Source organism: Aotus nancymaae, unplaced genomic scaffold (genome assembly GCF_030222135.1).
Source record: "Aotus nancymaae isolate 86718 unplaced genomic scaffold, 86718_ANA_hifiasm-v0.15.2.pri h1tg000018l, whole genome shotgun sequence".
Taxonomy (NCBI): domain Eukaryota; kingdom Metazoa; phylum Chordata; class Mammalia; order Primates; family Aotidae; genus Aotus; species Aotus nancymaae.
Genome location: NW_026988430.1, coordinates 19325911 through 19339426, shown reverse-complemented (window position 1 = coordinate 19339426; position 13516 = coordinate 19325911). Strand labels below are relative to the sequence as shown.

Genomic DNA, 13516 nt, shown 5'->3' with positions numbered 1-13516 from the left:
GTAGTTTGGGAAACTCTGAGTTAAACAAAGTTACACTGGTTGCTTTACCTCAAGGATTTCTCAGATTTCGTAGATGTTGTAGAGTTTGATATGTCATCAACTGTAAAAAAGTGGAAGAGGGGTTCCAGAATATACCGTTTCTCACAATTGATGTTGGACCCTTCTTATTTGTATGCAGAGCATCTCACAAGACTACTTTTCTGAGGACCAAAATTTAGGGGACCCTGGCCTGGACAAATGACTAAGCTTCTCCCATTGCTCTTTTTCCTCCCTGCCCAGGAGCCTGGTCAGTTCAATCCTAGCCTCAGGGAAGCAGATTTGAACTGGTTCAGTATTGAGAGCAATTCGTGCACATGGGATTAGTACAGTCCCAGCAGGATTGGCAGGCTAGAGGGTGCCCAGGAGGCCACCTTAGTCAGAAATCCTTGAAATTCCCCCAAATAGACCAGTAGAGTGGCCCGGCCCTAGACAGATGGTGCTGGGCAGAGGCACAGGACAAAGGAGACTTGAGCCATTGGTCTGTATACCTTTAGGTGTCTTGGGAGAGTTCTGAGCGTAGGTCTCCTCCAAAGATCTCTACGGAACAGATACCATATAGAAGAGGTACAAAGGAACATGTGGAGGTCTTAGGAGGGACCGTAGCCCCTGCAAGGTGATCCAAGGCAGTACGCATGGTTGTGAGCTGAGAGCCTTGATCTCACACTCTGGAGAAAGGGAGTCCAGGGCCCTGGTGGCTTAATAACTCCTCAGAGGCCCTCAGGGACAGGGCACCTCATAATCAGACTGAGAGACTCTACAGTCTCAGCACCCCCGCCCCCTCGCCCCATCTCCTGGGCAGCAGGAGCAGGCCAACACGCAGCTGTCAAGATGCCAGAGAGTCCAGCACGAGCTAGAGGAGGCTGCGGAGAGGGCAGACATCGCCGAATCCCAGGTCAACAAGCTGAGAGCCAAGAGCCCCGCCTCCCCGCCCAGAGCTGGGATCTCCGAGCTGCCCGGCCCGGGGGCGTCGCCGCTCTCTCAGCGAAGCCTGCGAGTCTCCGCTTCCCAACGCGGAGCGCGCGTCCCCTGCCTGCCCGGGGACCCCCCGCGCACCCCAGAGACGGCGCGCGCCCAGAGCGCTGGAGCCCGGAGCGCCGGGCGCCTGGGACCCCGCGGAGCCGCTGCCCAGCCCGTGGGGCTCGGCGGGGATGCAGGCTGCGCTGTGAACCCGGGCGCCAAGGCCATGTCCGGCTCTCGCTGCCGGACCCTGTACCCCTTCTCCGGGGAGCGGCACGCTGATCACGCTGCTGCAGGTCCCGGACGGCGGCTGGTGGGAAGGCGAGAAGGAGGACGGGCTCCGCGGCTGGTTCCCGGCGAGCTACGTGCAGTTGCTGGAGGTAAGGGGCGAGGGCCGGGGCGGGAGGAGCGGGGCTGCAGTCCTCGGTGCGCTCGCGTACCTGTTGCCCGCTCCGGGGATGCCGCAGCGTCCCGCTCTGAGGGCCACCCCGGGGGCAGCCCTTGCCGGTGCGACCTGTAGCTCCACGCTCTTGGCGGGCAGCGACGGCAGCGGGCGCTCCTCGGGGCGTGGGCAACTCGGGCTCGCCGGGAGCTCCCCTCTTGCGCCGGGCCTCCAGAGCACATCGTGGCGGCCCTAAGGAAGCCAGAACTTGTTGCTTGTGTGAGTTCAGTAGCAGGCGGGCGCGTTCCTGGCAGTGGCAGGGGCCGGTGAAGGGCTCTGCCGGAGTCTGGCGGTCTTGGGAAGATGCACGGAGGATCAGGAGTCTCAAAAGTGGCACCGACTCGATCCCGCAGCCCCGTCTCCACCCCGGAGCCTAGAGCCTGGCGACCCGTGGACGGTCGTGCTGCCCTGGGTCAGGTTGCCTGGCCGCCTCGGGGCCACCCACTTTCTGGTCAGCCTAGCCTGTTGGCCACCAGCCAGAGCCCCCTCAGCAGGCTTGATCCCGGGGTGCCGTAGGCCCCCTCGCCCCCACCACTGCCCACTTCCCTGGTCCAGCCTCCCCAGGCTAAAGTTCAGAACCTGAAAGTGACTTGTTCCTGGGGTTCTGGCCTGGCCCCAGGGTTACACAGGACCTGCTGAGCCAAGGCAGCTGGCTGTTTATTGTCTGTGTGACAGGCTGTTCTCTAATCACTGAGCTCACAGTCACAGCCTGAGTGAGACCCGAAGTTTCTAAAGTCCTTTGTGTGCTGGGGGCGGGGGCGGGGGGTGACCTTCCAGGACATCCCTTTTACTAGAAGTCCGTCTGCCCCCAGGATTCTTGTAAAGACTAAATTAACAGTTACCCTCAATTGTGTCCGTATTCCTAAACATTCTGGTAAAACTGCCGAAGAAATCATGAGGCTGAATTTATTTATAATTTAACTGTTGACCTACTTCACAGAGAACAAAGTAGCGAATTTTGACTGAAAATGCTCAGTGCAATTCATCAGGAGAAAAGGAAAGAAGGGAAATGGTTACAGGGCGAGTCAGCCCGAGGATGTATCCTGTGGCAACATTGTCAGCAATAGAGTCTGGCCTTACAAAAGTACATTAGGTTGCTTTCAGGTCCAGAGAACAACGCAATCTCTTCTGAAGGGATCAGTAGCATTTGAGCAAAGTTTAGAGGCTGCCGGAATGAGATTTCATGGGGTGTCAGCAGAGTGTGTTCCAGGAACCTTCTTGGTTCTCTATGTGGAGAATCAGAAGATCCCCTGCTTGTAGGAGAGGCTCAGGTGTGCCCTGCCCTTCCTTTACCAGTTTTTTTCCTGAGATTAGGATGAAAAGAAAGCAAACGTGGGCTGGGCGCCTCACATCTGTAATCCCAGTATTTTGGGAGGCTGAGGCGGGCGGGTCACCTGAGGTCAGGCCACCTGAGGTCAGGCGTTCGAGACCAGCCTGAACAACATGGAGAAACCCCACCTCTACTAAAAATACAAAATTAGCTAGTTGCCGTGAGCTGAGATTGCACCATTGCACTCCAGCCTGGGCAAGAAGAGTGAAATTCTATCTCAAGAAAAAAGCAGGCAGCCTCCTTGTTTCTAGCTTGAAAGCCCTGGGAGGGATATATATTTTGGGAGTCTTTCGGCTGGCCACCCTTTTCCAGGAAATCCTGATGTGGAAATTTGTCTGATGGTTGTCTGTCTGGTGAGGAGCATCCCAGGCTGGACTGAGCCAGCTGTGTTTTGTGTAGGGGTGAGGCGGGTGGGTAGGAGTTAGCACGAGTGGAGTACTGCTTATTCTCCCGGGAAAGGGATGGTGGACCAGGCCCAGGGGACAAGCAGAATTAACAACCGGGACAGTCTTGGCTGTGTCTGTCCCATCCTCTGGCATATATATACAAAGGTAGGAGATCTCCGGTGTCTCAGGGCCTCTCAGACCATTCCTGACTAGTAACTTGCAACAAAAGCGTCCATCTGTGTGAGGAATACTGCTGAGTACCTGCCCGGCACGGTACCTGCACATTATCACCAGTTCCCCGACAGCTCTGTGAAGAGTGAGGTACTTCCCCCATTTTATAGACAAGCAAGCTGGACATGAGAGAGGTGAAGTCAGATCTTCAACAAGGAATGCTCACATGTTTTGTTAGCAGCTCAGATGGCTGAATATCATCCCTTGTGCCTGTGCTGCTTTTAAACGTGATAACCTGGGCTCAACTGTGCTAAACAGCAAGTGAGCAAAGGGTCTCGATCCATGGGGAGAAAGGGCACGCGCAGCCCCTGAGGTCAGCATGCTGGTGACAGTGTCGCTAAGGGATGGCTAAACCTCTAGGGCTAAAATGAGGATGACTGCATCCACAAGCAACTTGGAGGACCTTCCCTGCAAACCCCAAAGTGTGACTTTACTCAGAGCCAGCTGGGGGGTTTTCCCACAGTGGGCCTGAGTCCTGTGGCCTAAGTACTGGATGGGACTCTTCTCAGGGCCAAAGCAGATGCAGTTTCAACAGGGGGGATTGTGGGTCAGGTGCTTGGCGTCTGGGAATATCCTACATGAGCAAGTTGGACCTCAAGGCTGAGGGCTGGGTGGGGATAGAGGATAGGCAAGTAGAGTCCCTTGGGATGGGGTGAGTCCTCAAGGACAGACTCAGAGAATGCATAGCTCCCCAGGCTGGTGGGTAGACTGGCTAGCATCTGGACTCCAGCTAATTTTGAGACTGGAGAGGAGGCCCATAGATAATGGAGGTGGTAAACCTCATGAAATGTCAGCCAGTGGCATCTGAGCTTGCTTGGAGGCATGGAGTTCAGAAGGCCAGGGCAGCTGTTGGAGAAACAAGTACAGACAGATGGACTGTACTAGCTTCCTGGGTGAGGGATGGGATTGTGGGTACATGGCTGAGCACAGTATCTCTAATGTGCTCCCTATTCCAGTGAAACTTTCACCCTAATGGAAAGAGTGATACCAGGAAACCCTATCTTGGTGGAGGGGAGTGAGGCACTGAAAACTGTGTGCACACTGGATGCTTCCCAAGGGGATCTTCCTTGTTTAGATGAAGCAAGGGGAACTGAGAGACCCAGCCTTTTCAGGGAGCATACACTGGGGAAGGGAGTTGGGAGCTAACTCTAAGAGGGTCACCAGATCTGATCTGATGGCCAGCCAGCCCTTAAGAGGAGGCCAGCTTGGAGGAGGTCTTGGTTTTTTTTTCTTTTTTCTTTTTTTTTTTTGAGACGGAGTTTCGCTCGTTACCCAGGCTGGAGTGCAATGGCGCGATCTCGGCTCACCGCAACCTCCGCCTCCTGGGTTCAGGCAGTTCTCCTGCCTCAGCCTCCTGAGTACCTGGGATTACAGGCACGCGCCACCATGCCCAGCTAATTTTTTGTATTTTTAGTAGAGACGGGGTTTCACCATGTTGACCAGGATGGTCTCAATCTCTTGACCTCGTGATCCACCCGCCTCGGCCTCCCAAAGTGCTGGGATTACAGGCGTGAGCCACTGCGCCCGGCCCGAGGTCTTGGTTTTTGGGGCAGTATCTTTGGTCAAGATTTCAAGAAATGATACAGCACGTATCTGGCTTCCAGAGAGCAGATTGCAAGAAAACCTCAGGACAGGCAGAGAAGTATAGAGGTCTCTGGTAGGCCCAAGGACTCTGGTCACAAGGGTCCTTCCTACTCAGAGAGTGGTGCAGCTCTTCAAAGAATGCGCAGAGGGAAACGTCAACTTCTAGCAAAGGAACGAGGCCTTACAGCCAAGGCCCACAGCTATTTATTAGATAAAATCAATTAGAAAAATCTTTCCTGAGGGTTTCTTCTGCTATGACGAGGGAGAGGAATTGAGAAGTCTTTTAACATCGTTTGAGAGATATGATACAGGAAGAGACCTGAGGCCAGAGATAGAGGATGTGGGAGCATTTCTGTCAGCTCCAAGCTAGGCCTGAGATCGCCTCCATAGTCCTGGGAACCCCACATGTGGGAAGATTTGCACCAGCTCTCTGGGGTACATCGAGGCTGAGAAACAGCTCTTGGGGAAGGTGGATAGAGAAGCCTAGATCTCCATCCTGGGGAAGATTTGGACAGACAGACATGGTACCAGGTCAAGCCCAGTGGCTGGACAAGTTGGAGGGTCTAACAGGGTCCAGGAATTCCTGTGACCTTAATAGAGAGAGGAAATTAGGGACCTGGAGGAGGCGATAAGGCATCTACAAAACCTCCCAGAACTTTTGGGCAATAATTCTGGGGGACAGTGCGATTGGAACACAAACAAAATAGAGCTTTCCTTGAACTAGGTGGTATTCTTAGAATCCAGGATCTGGTTGGCTGGTCTGGACCTCTGGGGTACTAACAGAATATGACACTGTTTACTAGCAAAACTAGAATGGCTGCTGAGGGTCACCCTTAAACTTGATTTCCTTCACTCTACCCTTTGTTCTCCCATTTTGGGTTCATGCAGTTGTGCTGCAAGCGTTTATGAGGAGTGTCTATGGGAGAGAGTGGGCTGTGCTATGGATAATTAAGGAATGATGTTTTATCTATTGCTATGTAACAAGCTACTCCAAGACTTAGTGTTTCAAAACAACAATTTATTATTATCTGACATGGTTTTGTGGATTGATGGGGCTCAGCTGGGTGGTTCTTCTGCTGGTCTGTCTTGTCTCTCATGCAGCTGCAATCAGATGTTGGCTGGGGCAGAGTCCTGGAGGCTCAACTTGCTGTAGCCTCCAAAATGTCATCTTCACTCTCCTGTCTGGTGCCTTGATGTTATTTCATGTGGCCTCTCTATGTGGTGTCTTTCCACATGGCCTTTGTCTTCGGCAGGGTGGCTGGAGTTATGTGGTAGCTGGCTTCTAAGAATGCAAAGGCATAAATTGCCAGGTGCTCTTAAGGCTTAGGCCCAGTACTGGCATATCGTTACTGCCACATTCTATTGGGAAAGTGGTCACAGGACCTGTCCAGAGTCAATTTGGAAGGGAGGTGGGTACAGGTGTGGTTACGAGGGAGGGATGGTTCATCGAGAACCATATTGCAGACTAGCTCCTTCAGAAGGCTAGAGAGAACACACATGGGACAGATGATCCATTAGTGGGGAGGTAGTGCCAGGCCAGACTGATGAGAGAAAGAACGCCAAGAGGGAGGTAAAATGCAGAGACTTGGCAGTTCTACTTGGAGATTCTCTATTGCAATCCTTGGAGGGTTTTTTTTTTTTTTTTTTTTTTTGGTAAGACCCTAGAGGTTTATTTTTAAAGGCCATATGATAAAATGATGAAGCTGGAATTTGAAATTAGATTTGCTTGGCTCTGTGCCTGTCCACTAAGCCATTGACAGACCAGTCCAGCTCTTTTTAGTCCAGGGCTGTTCAATGCTGGCGATTCGTAGACATAGTGGATCTGAGCTCCCTGACATCTAATAGATGTTGGCTATATTACACAAATTGATTTTAATACAGAGCCTTTCCCTTTCTTTCTGCAACATGAAAATCACCTAAAATTGGTGTGACCTTGTCCCTCGTGCTGGTATTTTTCAGACAGTCATCAACTCTGTTCACAAAAGGTGTAATTAGGGCCCGCAGCTTGGTGGCGGCTGGGTCGGGGGGAGGGCGGATAGGTAATTGTGACTAAAAAGACCAAGGTGTTTTCTGACATCTTTACTAAATCACCCTGCTCCTTGGTGTGGGGGCTGTGGCCAGTATTTGTAGCCCCTGCTGTTAGACAAATTGACCTTTGGTCCACCACTCTGTTAGCCTAAACTCAGAAGGAGCCACCCCCTTTGTCACACGTGTGTGCTGGTCTGGTCAGTGGCGACTCCGCAGGACTTTAAAGCAATGGGCAAGCCTTGTGGATTCAGTGGATTCAGGGCATTTTCACAAAAGTTCCCTTAGCAACAAGTCGGCAGGAATCCCTGACATCTGTTCACCACTCTGAATCCCTGATGTGTATTACCACCTAGAAACATGAATGAGAGGCTGACCTTCATGCACTCTTCTCAGCCTGCAAAAGCTCAGCTTTTATCTGACGGTGTGGTCGACCTTGTCTGTGAACATGGATACTGATCCCCACTCCATCAGGGAAAGAAAATGTTTTTGGTAAACCAGGAAGCCTTGTGTACATCTAAGGTATTTTGTCTATTTTTTTTTTTTTTTTTTTTTTTTTTTTGAGGTGAAGTCTCTCTCTGTCGCCCAGGCTGGAGTGTAGTGGCGCAATCTTGGCTCATTGCAAACTCCCTCTTCTGGGTTCAGGTGATTCTCCTGCCTCAGCCTCCCGAGTAGCTGGGACTACAGGTGCGCACCACCACGCCTGGCTAATTTTTTCTATTTTAGTAGAGATGGATTTCACCGTGTTGCCCAGGCTGGTCTTGAACTCCTGAGCTCTGGCAATCCGCCTGCCTCGGCCCCCCAAAGTTCTAGGATTATAGGCATGAGCCACTGCACCTGGCCGGTATTTTGACTATTATCAGGCCAGCCCAGGGGACATTGTTCTTGCACTGTGCTGTCTTATTATAGCAGCAAGGCGACACATGACAGGCTTTGTAACAGAATGTCAGGATGGATTCCTCTGTACTTAAATGCAAAACTAGTATATTTCTCTCTCTCCCTGCAATGTGTAGGCTTCTAGGGTGATGTTTATGCCTATGGTGAGAAGAAGAAGTGCTGGTTGGCAGATAGCTATGGCTTTTCCTTGGCCGGGCACAACACGGTGTGACATTGTGAAAGTTTCATTGCAGTAGGTATATGAACTGTGGGAAGTTTTTGAGGAGTCTTAAGAGGACCTACCCGTCTCCTTTGTTCATATTTACTGTCTTCGCTACCATCTATAAGAATTTGTTTTTGTTTTTGTTTTTTTGGTATTTTTAGTAGAGGTGGTGTTTCACCATGTCGGCCAGGCTGGTCTCGAACTCCTGACCTTAAATAATCCACCTGCCTTGGCCTCCCGAAGTGCTGGGATTACAGGCGTGAGCCACTGCGCCTGGCCAAGAATTTGTTTTTAGTTTAACTTCTAGTTCTGTCTACCTCTCTTCTTGAGCTTGGAGCCAGTATTCAGATTCAACCCCTAGGTACTCAGATTTCACACATAGGCTGTGCCCAAAGGAAACCTGATGATTAGCAAAGAGTACCTGAACAGAACTGCTCTTTTGCTTCACAGCCCTGAAGGATGAGAGACTGAGATCCTAATTAAGTTACCACAGACCTTTATTTGCTTGTAGGAGGTGGCCCTGATTGCTCTCAGCTTTCTAACCCGGGCAGCCCTTGTAGTGAAAGTCTTACTTCCTTGGTCATCAACTGTCAAGTCTGAATAACAACCTTTAAGAACAAGCCAAATGTGTGGGTTCTTTGCCTCTCCCTAGTATGCAAAAGTACCCCTTGCACACACTCAAAACTTCTTAGACCAAAAGCCTTATAGCTGTAGTTTGCCTTGAAGGAAGTTGTATTGTCTATAGAGTATGTAGGCCATTTTCTGGCAATAAAATGTTTAAATGTGCTCTCTCTCTCTGAGGCTTTGTTCATTGTATCTGGTGTAATTTTGATTCTCAGGGAGTAGACACCTAGCCTTGCTTCTAATGTGAAGTGTCTACTACCTCAGTGTTCTCTATTCCAGATTTGAACTTACTTTGACCCCCCTACCTGAAGCCTTTCCATTTAATCATATTATCAATGAACATTTTTGTTTCCATATTTTTTTCTCATGTTACTATTCCTTAGTTCCTATCTGTAAGATCATAAAGTCCTTTGAACCAAACACAGTTGATATTTCATATATATGTTAAAAACTGAGGTGTGAGGCTGGACATGGCAACTCATGCTTGAAATCTCAGCACTTTGGTAGGTCAAGACAGAAGGATCGCTTGAAGCCAGGAGTTCAAGACCAGCCTGGGAAACAAAGCAAGACCATGTCTCTAAAAAAGAGAATTAGCCAGGCCCAGTGGTGTAATCCCTGCTACTCTGGAGGCTGAGGCAGGAGGATTACTTGAACCCAGGAATTCCAGCTGCAGTGAGCTATGATAGCGCCACTGCACTCCAGCCCGGGTGACACAGTGAGACCTTGTCTCCAAAAAAAAGAAAAAGAAAAAGTGTTAGATGAGGAAGTGAGGAAACTTCCAGGAAAATGCTCTTATTTTCTGCTTTTAGAAACCAAAAGAATGTCTCATTGTGGGGTGCTACCATTAAATGTAGGAAGTTTTAGAATGAAAAAGATTCTGAATTGATCCTTGCTAACTTTATTTCAGAAAGTGGTAAAACAGCTGTGGAGTACAGGTCCAGTGAAGAGATTGTAGATGTCAGATGGGAAGAAGAACTACATGGTAGTTGAAGTATGTGGAGATAAAAACTCAAGGATAGGCCGGGCGTGGTGGCTCACACCTGTAATCCCAGCACTTTGGGAGGCCGAGGTGGGCGGATCACCTGAGGTCGGGAGTTCGAGATCAGCCTGACCAACATAGAGAAACCCCATCTCTAATTTAAGAAAAAAAAAAAGATAAAATAAAATAACTCAAGGATAATAGGGCCAGGAGCGGTGGCTCATGCTTGTAATCCCAGCACTTTGGGAGGCCGAGGTGGGCGGATCACCTGAAGTCCGGAGTTCAAGATCAGCCTGACCAACATGTAGAAATAGTAGCACATGCCTTTAATCCCCGCTACTCGGAGAGGCTGAGGCAGGAGAATTGCTTGAACCCAGGAGGCCGAGGTTGTGGCCATCCAAGATTGCACCATTGCACTCCAGCCTGGGCAACAAGAGCGAAATTCCATCTCAAACAACAACAACAAAAAAAATCAAGGGTAGAGTAACATAGCCAGTGTCACCATAATTCAAAGCAAGCAGCAGAATTTGGAGGATAATTTGTTTCATTCTTGGGAAAATGTGAAACTCTGAAACTGCTTTTGAGTGCAGGGTATTTCTGAGGCTTTTCCTGAACTCTTGACCCTTGGATCTGACCCCTTATTTGAAGTTTGGAGAGAGAACTGAGGACTGTATTACTCTAGTTGTGGACACAGGCGAGGGGTTAGTCTCTCCCCCACCCCAGGAGTTAGGGATGCTGGGCTGCTTGAACACAGACCTTTTTAGAACTCCCTTCAAACAGGATCCCAGAGATATGGGGACAAGGTAACTGGCCTTAAGAATGATTGTCCTACAGCTTCCAAAAACTATAATGCCTTTCAAATATGGCTTATTACTTGGATCTCAACATCTCCCATATATCTTGGGTGGGGGATATTTTGCTGAAGATCTTTCTGTAAATCATTCTCAATCATGTGCTGCAAAATTCGGTTAACAATAGACTATATATATGATGGTGGTTCCGTAAGAGTATAATGGAGCGATCCCTATACAGGTATACCATTTTTATCTTTTTTTTTTTTTTTTTGAGATGGAGTCTCGCTCTCTCCCAGGCTGGAGTGCAGTGTCATGATCTCAACTCACTGCAACCTCCACCTCCCGGGTTCAAGCGATTCTCCTACCTCAGCCTTCTGAGTAGCTGGGATTACAGACGTGCACCACCACACTCAGCTAATTTTTGTATTTTTAGTAGAGACAGGTTTTTGCCATGTTGGCCAGGCTAGTCTCGAACTCCTGACCTCAGGTGATCCACCCACCTCAGGTGGGATTACATGTGTGAGCCACCAAAGTGGTGGGATTACAGGTGTGAGCCACTGTGTCCAGCCCCCATTTTTATCTTTTATACAGTATTTTTACTATGCCTTTTCCATGTTTACATACACAAATACCTGCCATTGTGTTACAGTTACCTTCAGGATTCAGTACAGTAACATACAGTACAGGTTTGTACCCTAGAGTCATAGGCCCTACTATATAGCCTAGGTGTGCTGTAGGCTATACCACCTAGGTCTGTGTAAGTAAATGCTATGATATTAGCACAATAGTGAAATCACCTAAGTCATTATTTACTATATACGGAATGCTTTTTTTAAAGGAGCGAAAGTTTCATTTCAGTGGGAATTAAATTTGGAGCTAGAGTGTTTTATTTAATTTTCACCCCAAAGTTGCAAAGTGTTTTGAAGTATTTCCCTGTAAAATAATAATATATATATTTTTGAGACAAACCTTCATTCTATCACCCAGGCTGGAGTGCAGTGGCTTGATGTCGGCTCACTGCAACCTCCGACTTCTGGGTTCAAGTGATTCATGTGCCTCAGCCTCCCGAGTAGCTAGATTACAGGCACCTGCCACCATGCCCAGCTAATTTTTGTATTTTTAGTAGAGACGGGGTTTCACTGTCTTGGCCAGGCTGGTCTCAAACTCCTGACCTCAGGTGATCCACCTACCTCAGCCTCCCAAAGTGCTGAGATTACAGGTGTGAGCCACCATGCCCAGCCAAAATAATTATTTTAATTTAAATAAAACCCACCAAGGAAACTTCAAGCTTTAAGAAATCTAGCTTCCTGTGAAATGTGAGAGGAAGTCAGCACTGATTTCAGAAATCTGATTATAACAATAGATCCATCCCTAAAGGAGGCAAATCTTGGAATCCCTTCCATTTTATTTTATTTATCTTATTTTATTTTTTTGAGACAAGTCTCACTCTGTCACCCAGGCTAGAGTGCAATGGAATGATCTCATCCCACTGCAACCTCCGCCTCCTGGGTTCAAGTGATTCTTCTGCCTTAGTCTCCTGCGTAGCTGGGATTACAGGCATGGGCCACCATGCCTGGCTAATTTTGTATTTTTAATAGAGACGGAGTTTCACCATGTTGGTCAGGCTGGTCTCAAACTTCTGACCTCAGTGATCTGCCCACCTCGGCCTCCCAAAGTTCTGGGATTACAGATGTGAGCCACGGTGCCTGGCCCCACTTCAATTTTTAAAACCATCGCTATGCACCATATGCCTATGCTAGGCACTGGAATAAGATGAATCACCTTCTTGGAGTTGACACACTGGTAATTATACCATCAGTCAGTAATAAGATAGGTGAGAACGGCTGTGGGGGAAGTCAGCTGGGTTCTAGTTTATAGTCACATTTCAGGAACTTTATTTAACATGCTGACTTAACAACCTAAGCCTCTTCTCCATGTGTGCACACAGGGTAGACCTCTGAAGGGTGGCACTGTAACTTCTAGGATAATGTGTTAAGTCAAGGCAGGATGACAGTTCAGCCTCCTCCCAGGCGAGTGCAAAGGGCTCTTCACTGGCATTGAAGCCTTCTCTCCCAGACTGAATTCCCTACCCCCAACAGCCCTCCTACAGAAAATTTGGAGTCCTTGCTTATTCCCTGGCGGCCCCTACCCAATAGGGTCATGAATCAATGATCAAACATGCAACAAAAGATATAGAAAATTTAGTGAAAATGGCAACATTTTGGAATAAATCACCGTAATGTGCGTTCTGCCTGCCACCCTAACTGGCACACATTTTGCAGGTCATTTGCTCTCCCTGGCAGAACGAGTATTCTCAGATTTCACCTTGGAGGAGGAAGAGTTCAGGCTGCCAGAACTGGGCTAGCGCTTCTGAATATCCTGAGGCAAGGTCCTGTGACTTCCCTGGGAAGCTCTGCCTTGTCCCCACCCCATCCCACCCCACCAGGCTGCTGGAGTCCTGGGACCCACCGGGGTCTGCGGCCCAAATCCTTCCCAGCTAAGGGGAGGGGAGCGGTGTTCCGTCAGGGCGGGGTGGGAAGGGGGGCTTGGGCGGGATTGTGACATAAGATCGCCCATGGAGCAGATCTGGACCCGATCCTAATAAAGGTAGTGTAAATAAAGATGTCATGGCCGGGCGCGGTGGCTCACGCCTATAATCCCAGCACTTTGGGAGGCCGAGGCGGGTGGATCACGAGGTCAAGAGATCGAGACCATCCTGGTCAGTAAGGTGAAACCCCGTCTCTACTAAAAATACAAAAATTAGCTGGGCATGGTGGTGCGCGCCTGTAGTCCCAGCTACTTGGGAGGCTGAGGCAGAATTGCTTGAACCCAGGAGGCGGAGTTTGCGGTGAGCCGAGATCCTGCCATTGCACTCCAGCCTGGGTAACAACAGCGAAACCCCATCTCAAAAAAAAAAAAAAAAATGATGTCATAAAGGACGGGGCGGGGCGTGTGCTTGCCTAGAACGCGAGCCTCTAGCGGCTGCCAGAACGGTTCCCGCTCAATGCGCGGCGCCAGTGCTTATC

The 13516-nt window shown here is 49.4% G+C and overlaps 1 protein-coding gene across 1 annotated transcript in view; it reads left to right on the top strand.

The window, feature by feature from the left end:
- LOC135275704 (myosin-13-like) overlaps positions 1–1516 on the top strand; it is a 31178-nt gene extending 29662 nt beyond the window's left edge. The window contains 1 exon segment of the mRNA XM_064378058.1: positions 839–1516. Within this exon segment, the coding sequence (XP_064234128.1) occupies positions 839–1516 (678 nt within the window).
- The last annotated feature ends 12000 nt before the right edge of the window (positions 1517–13516 follow it).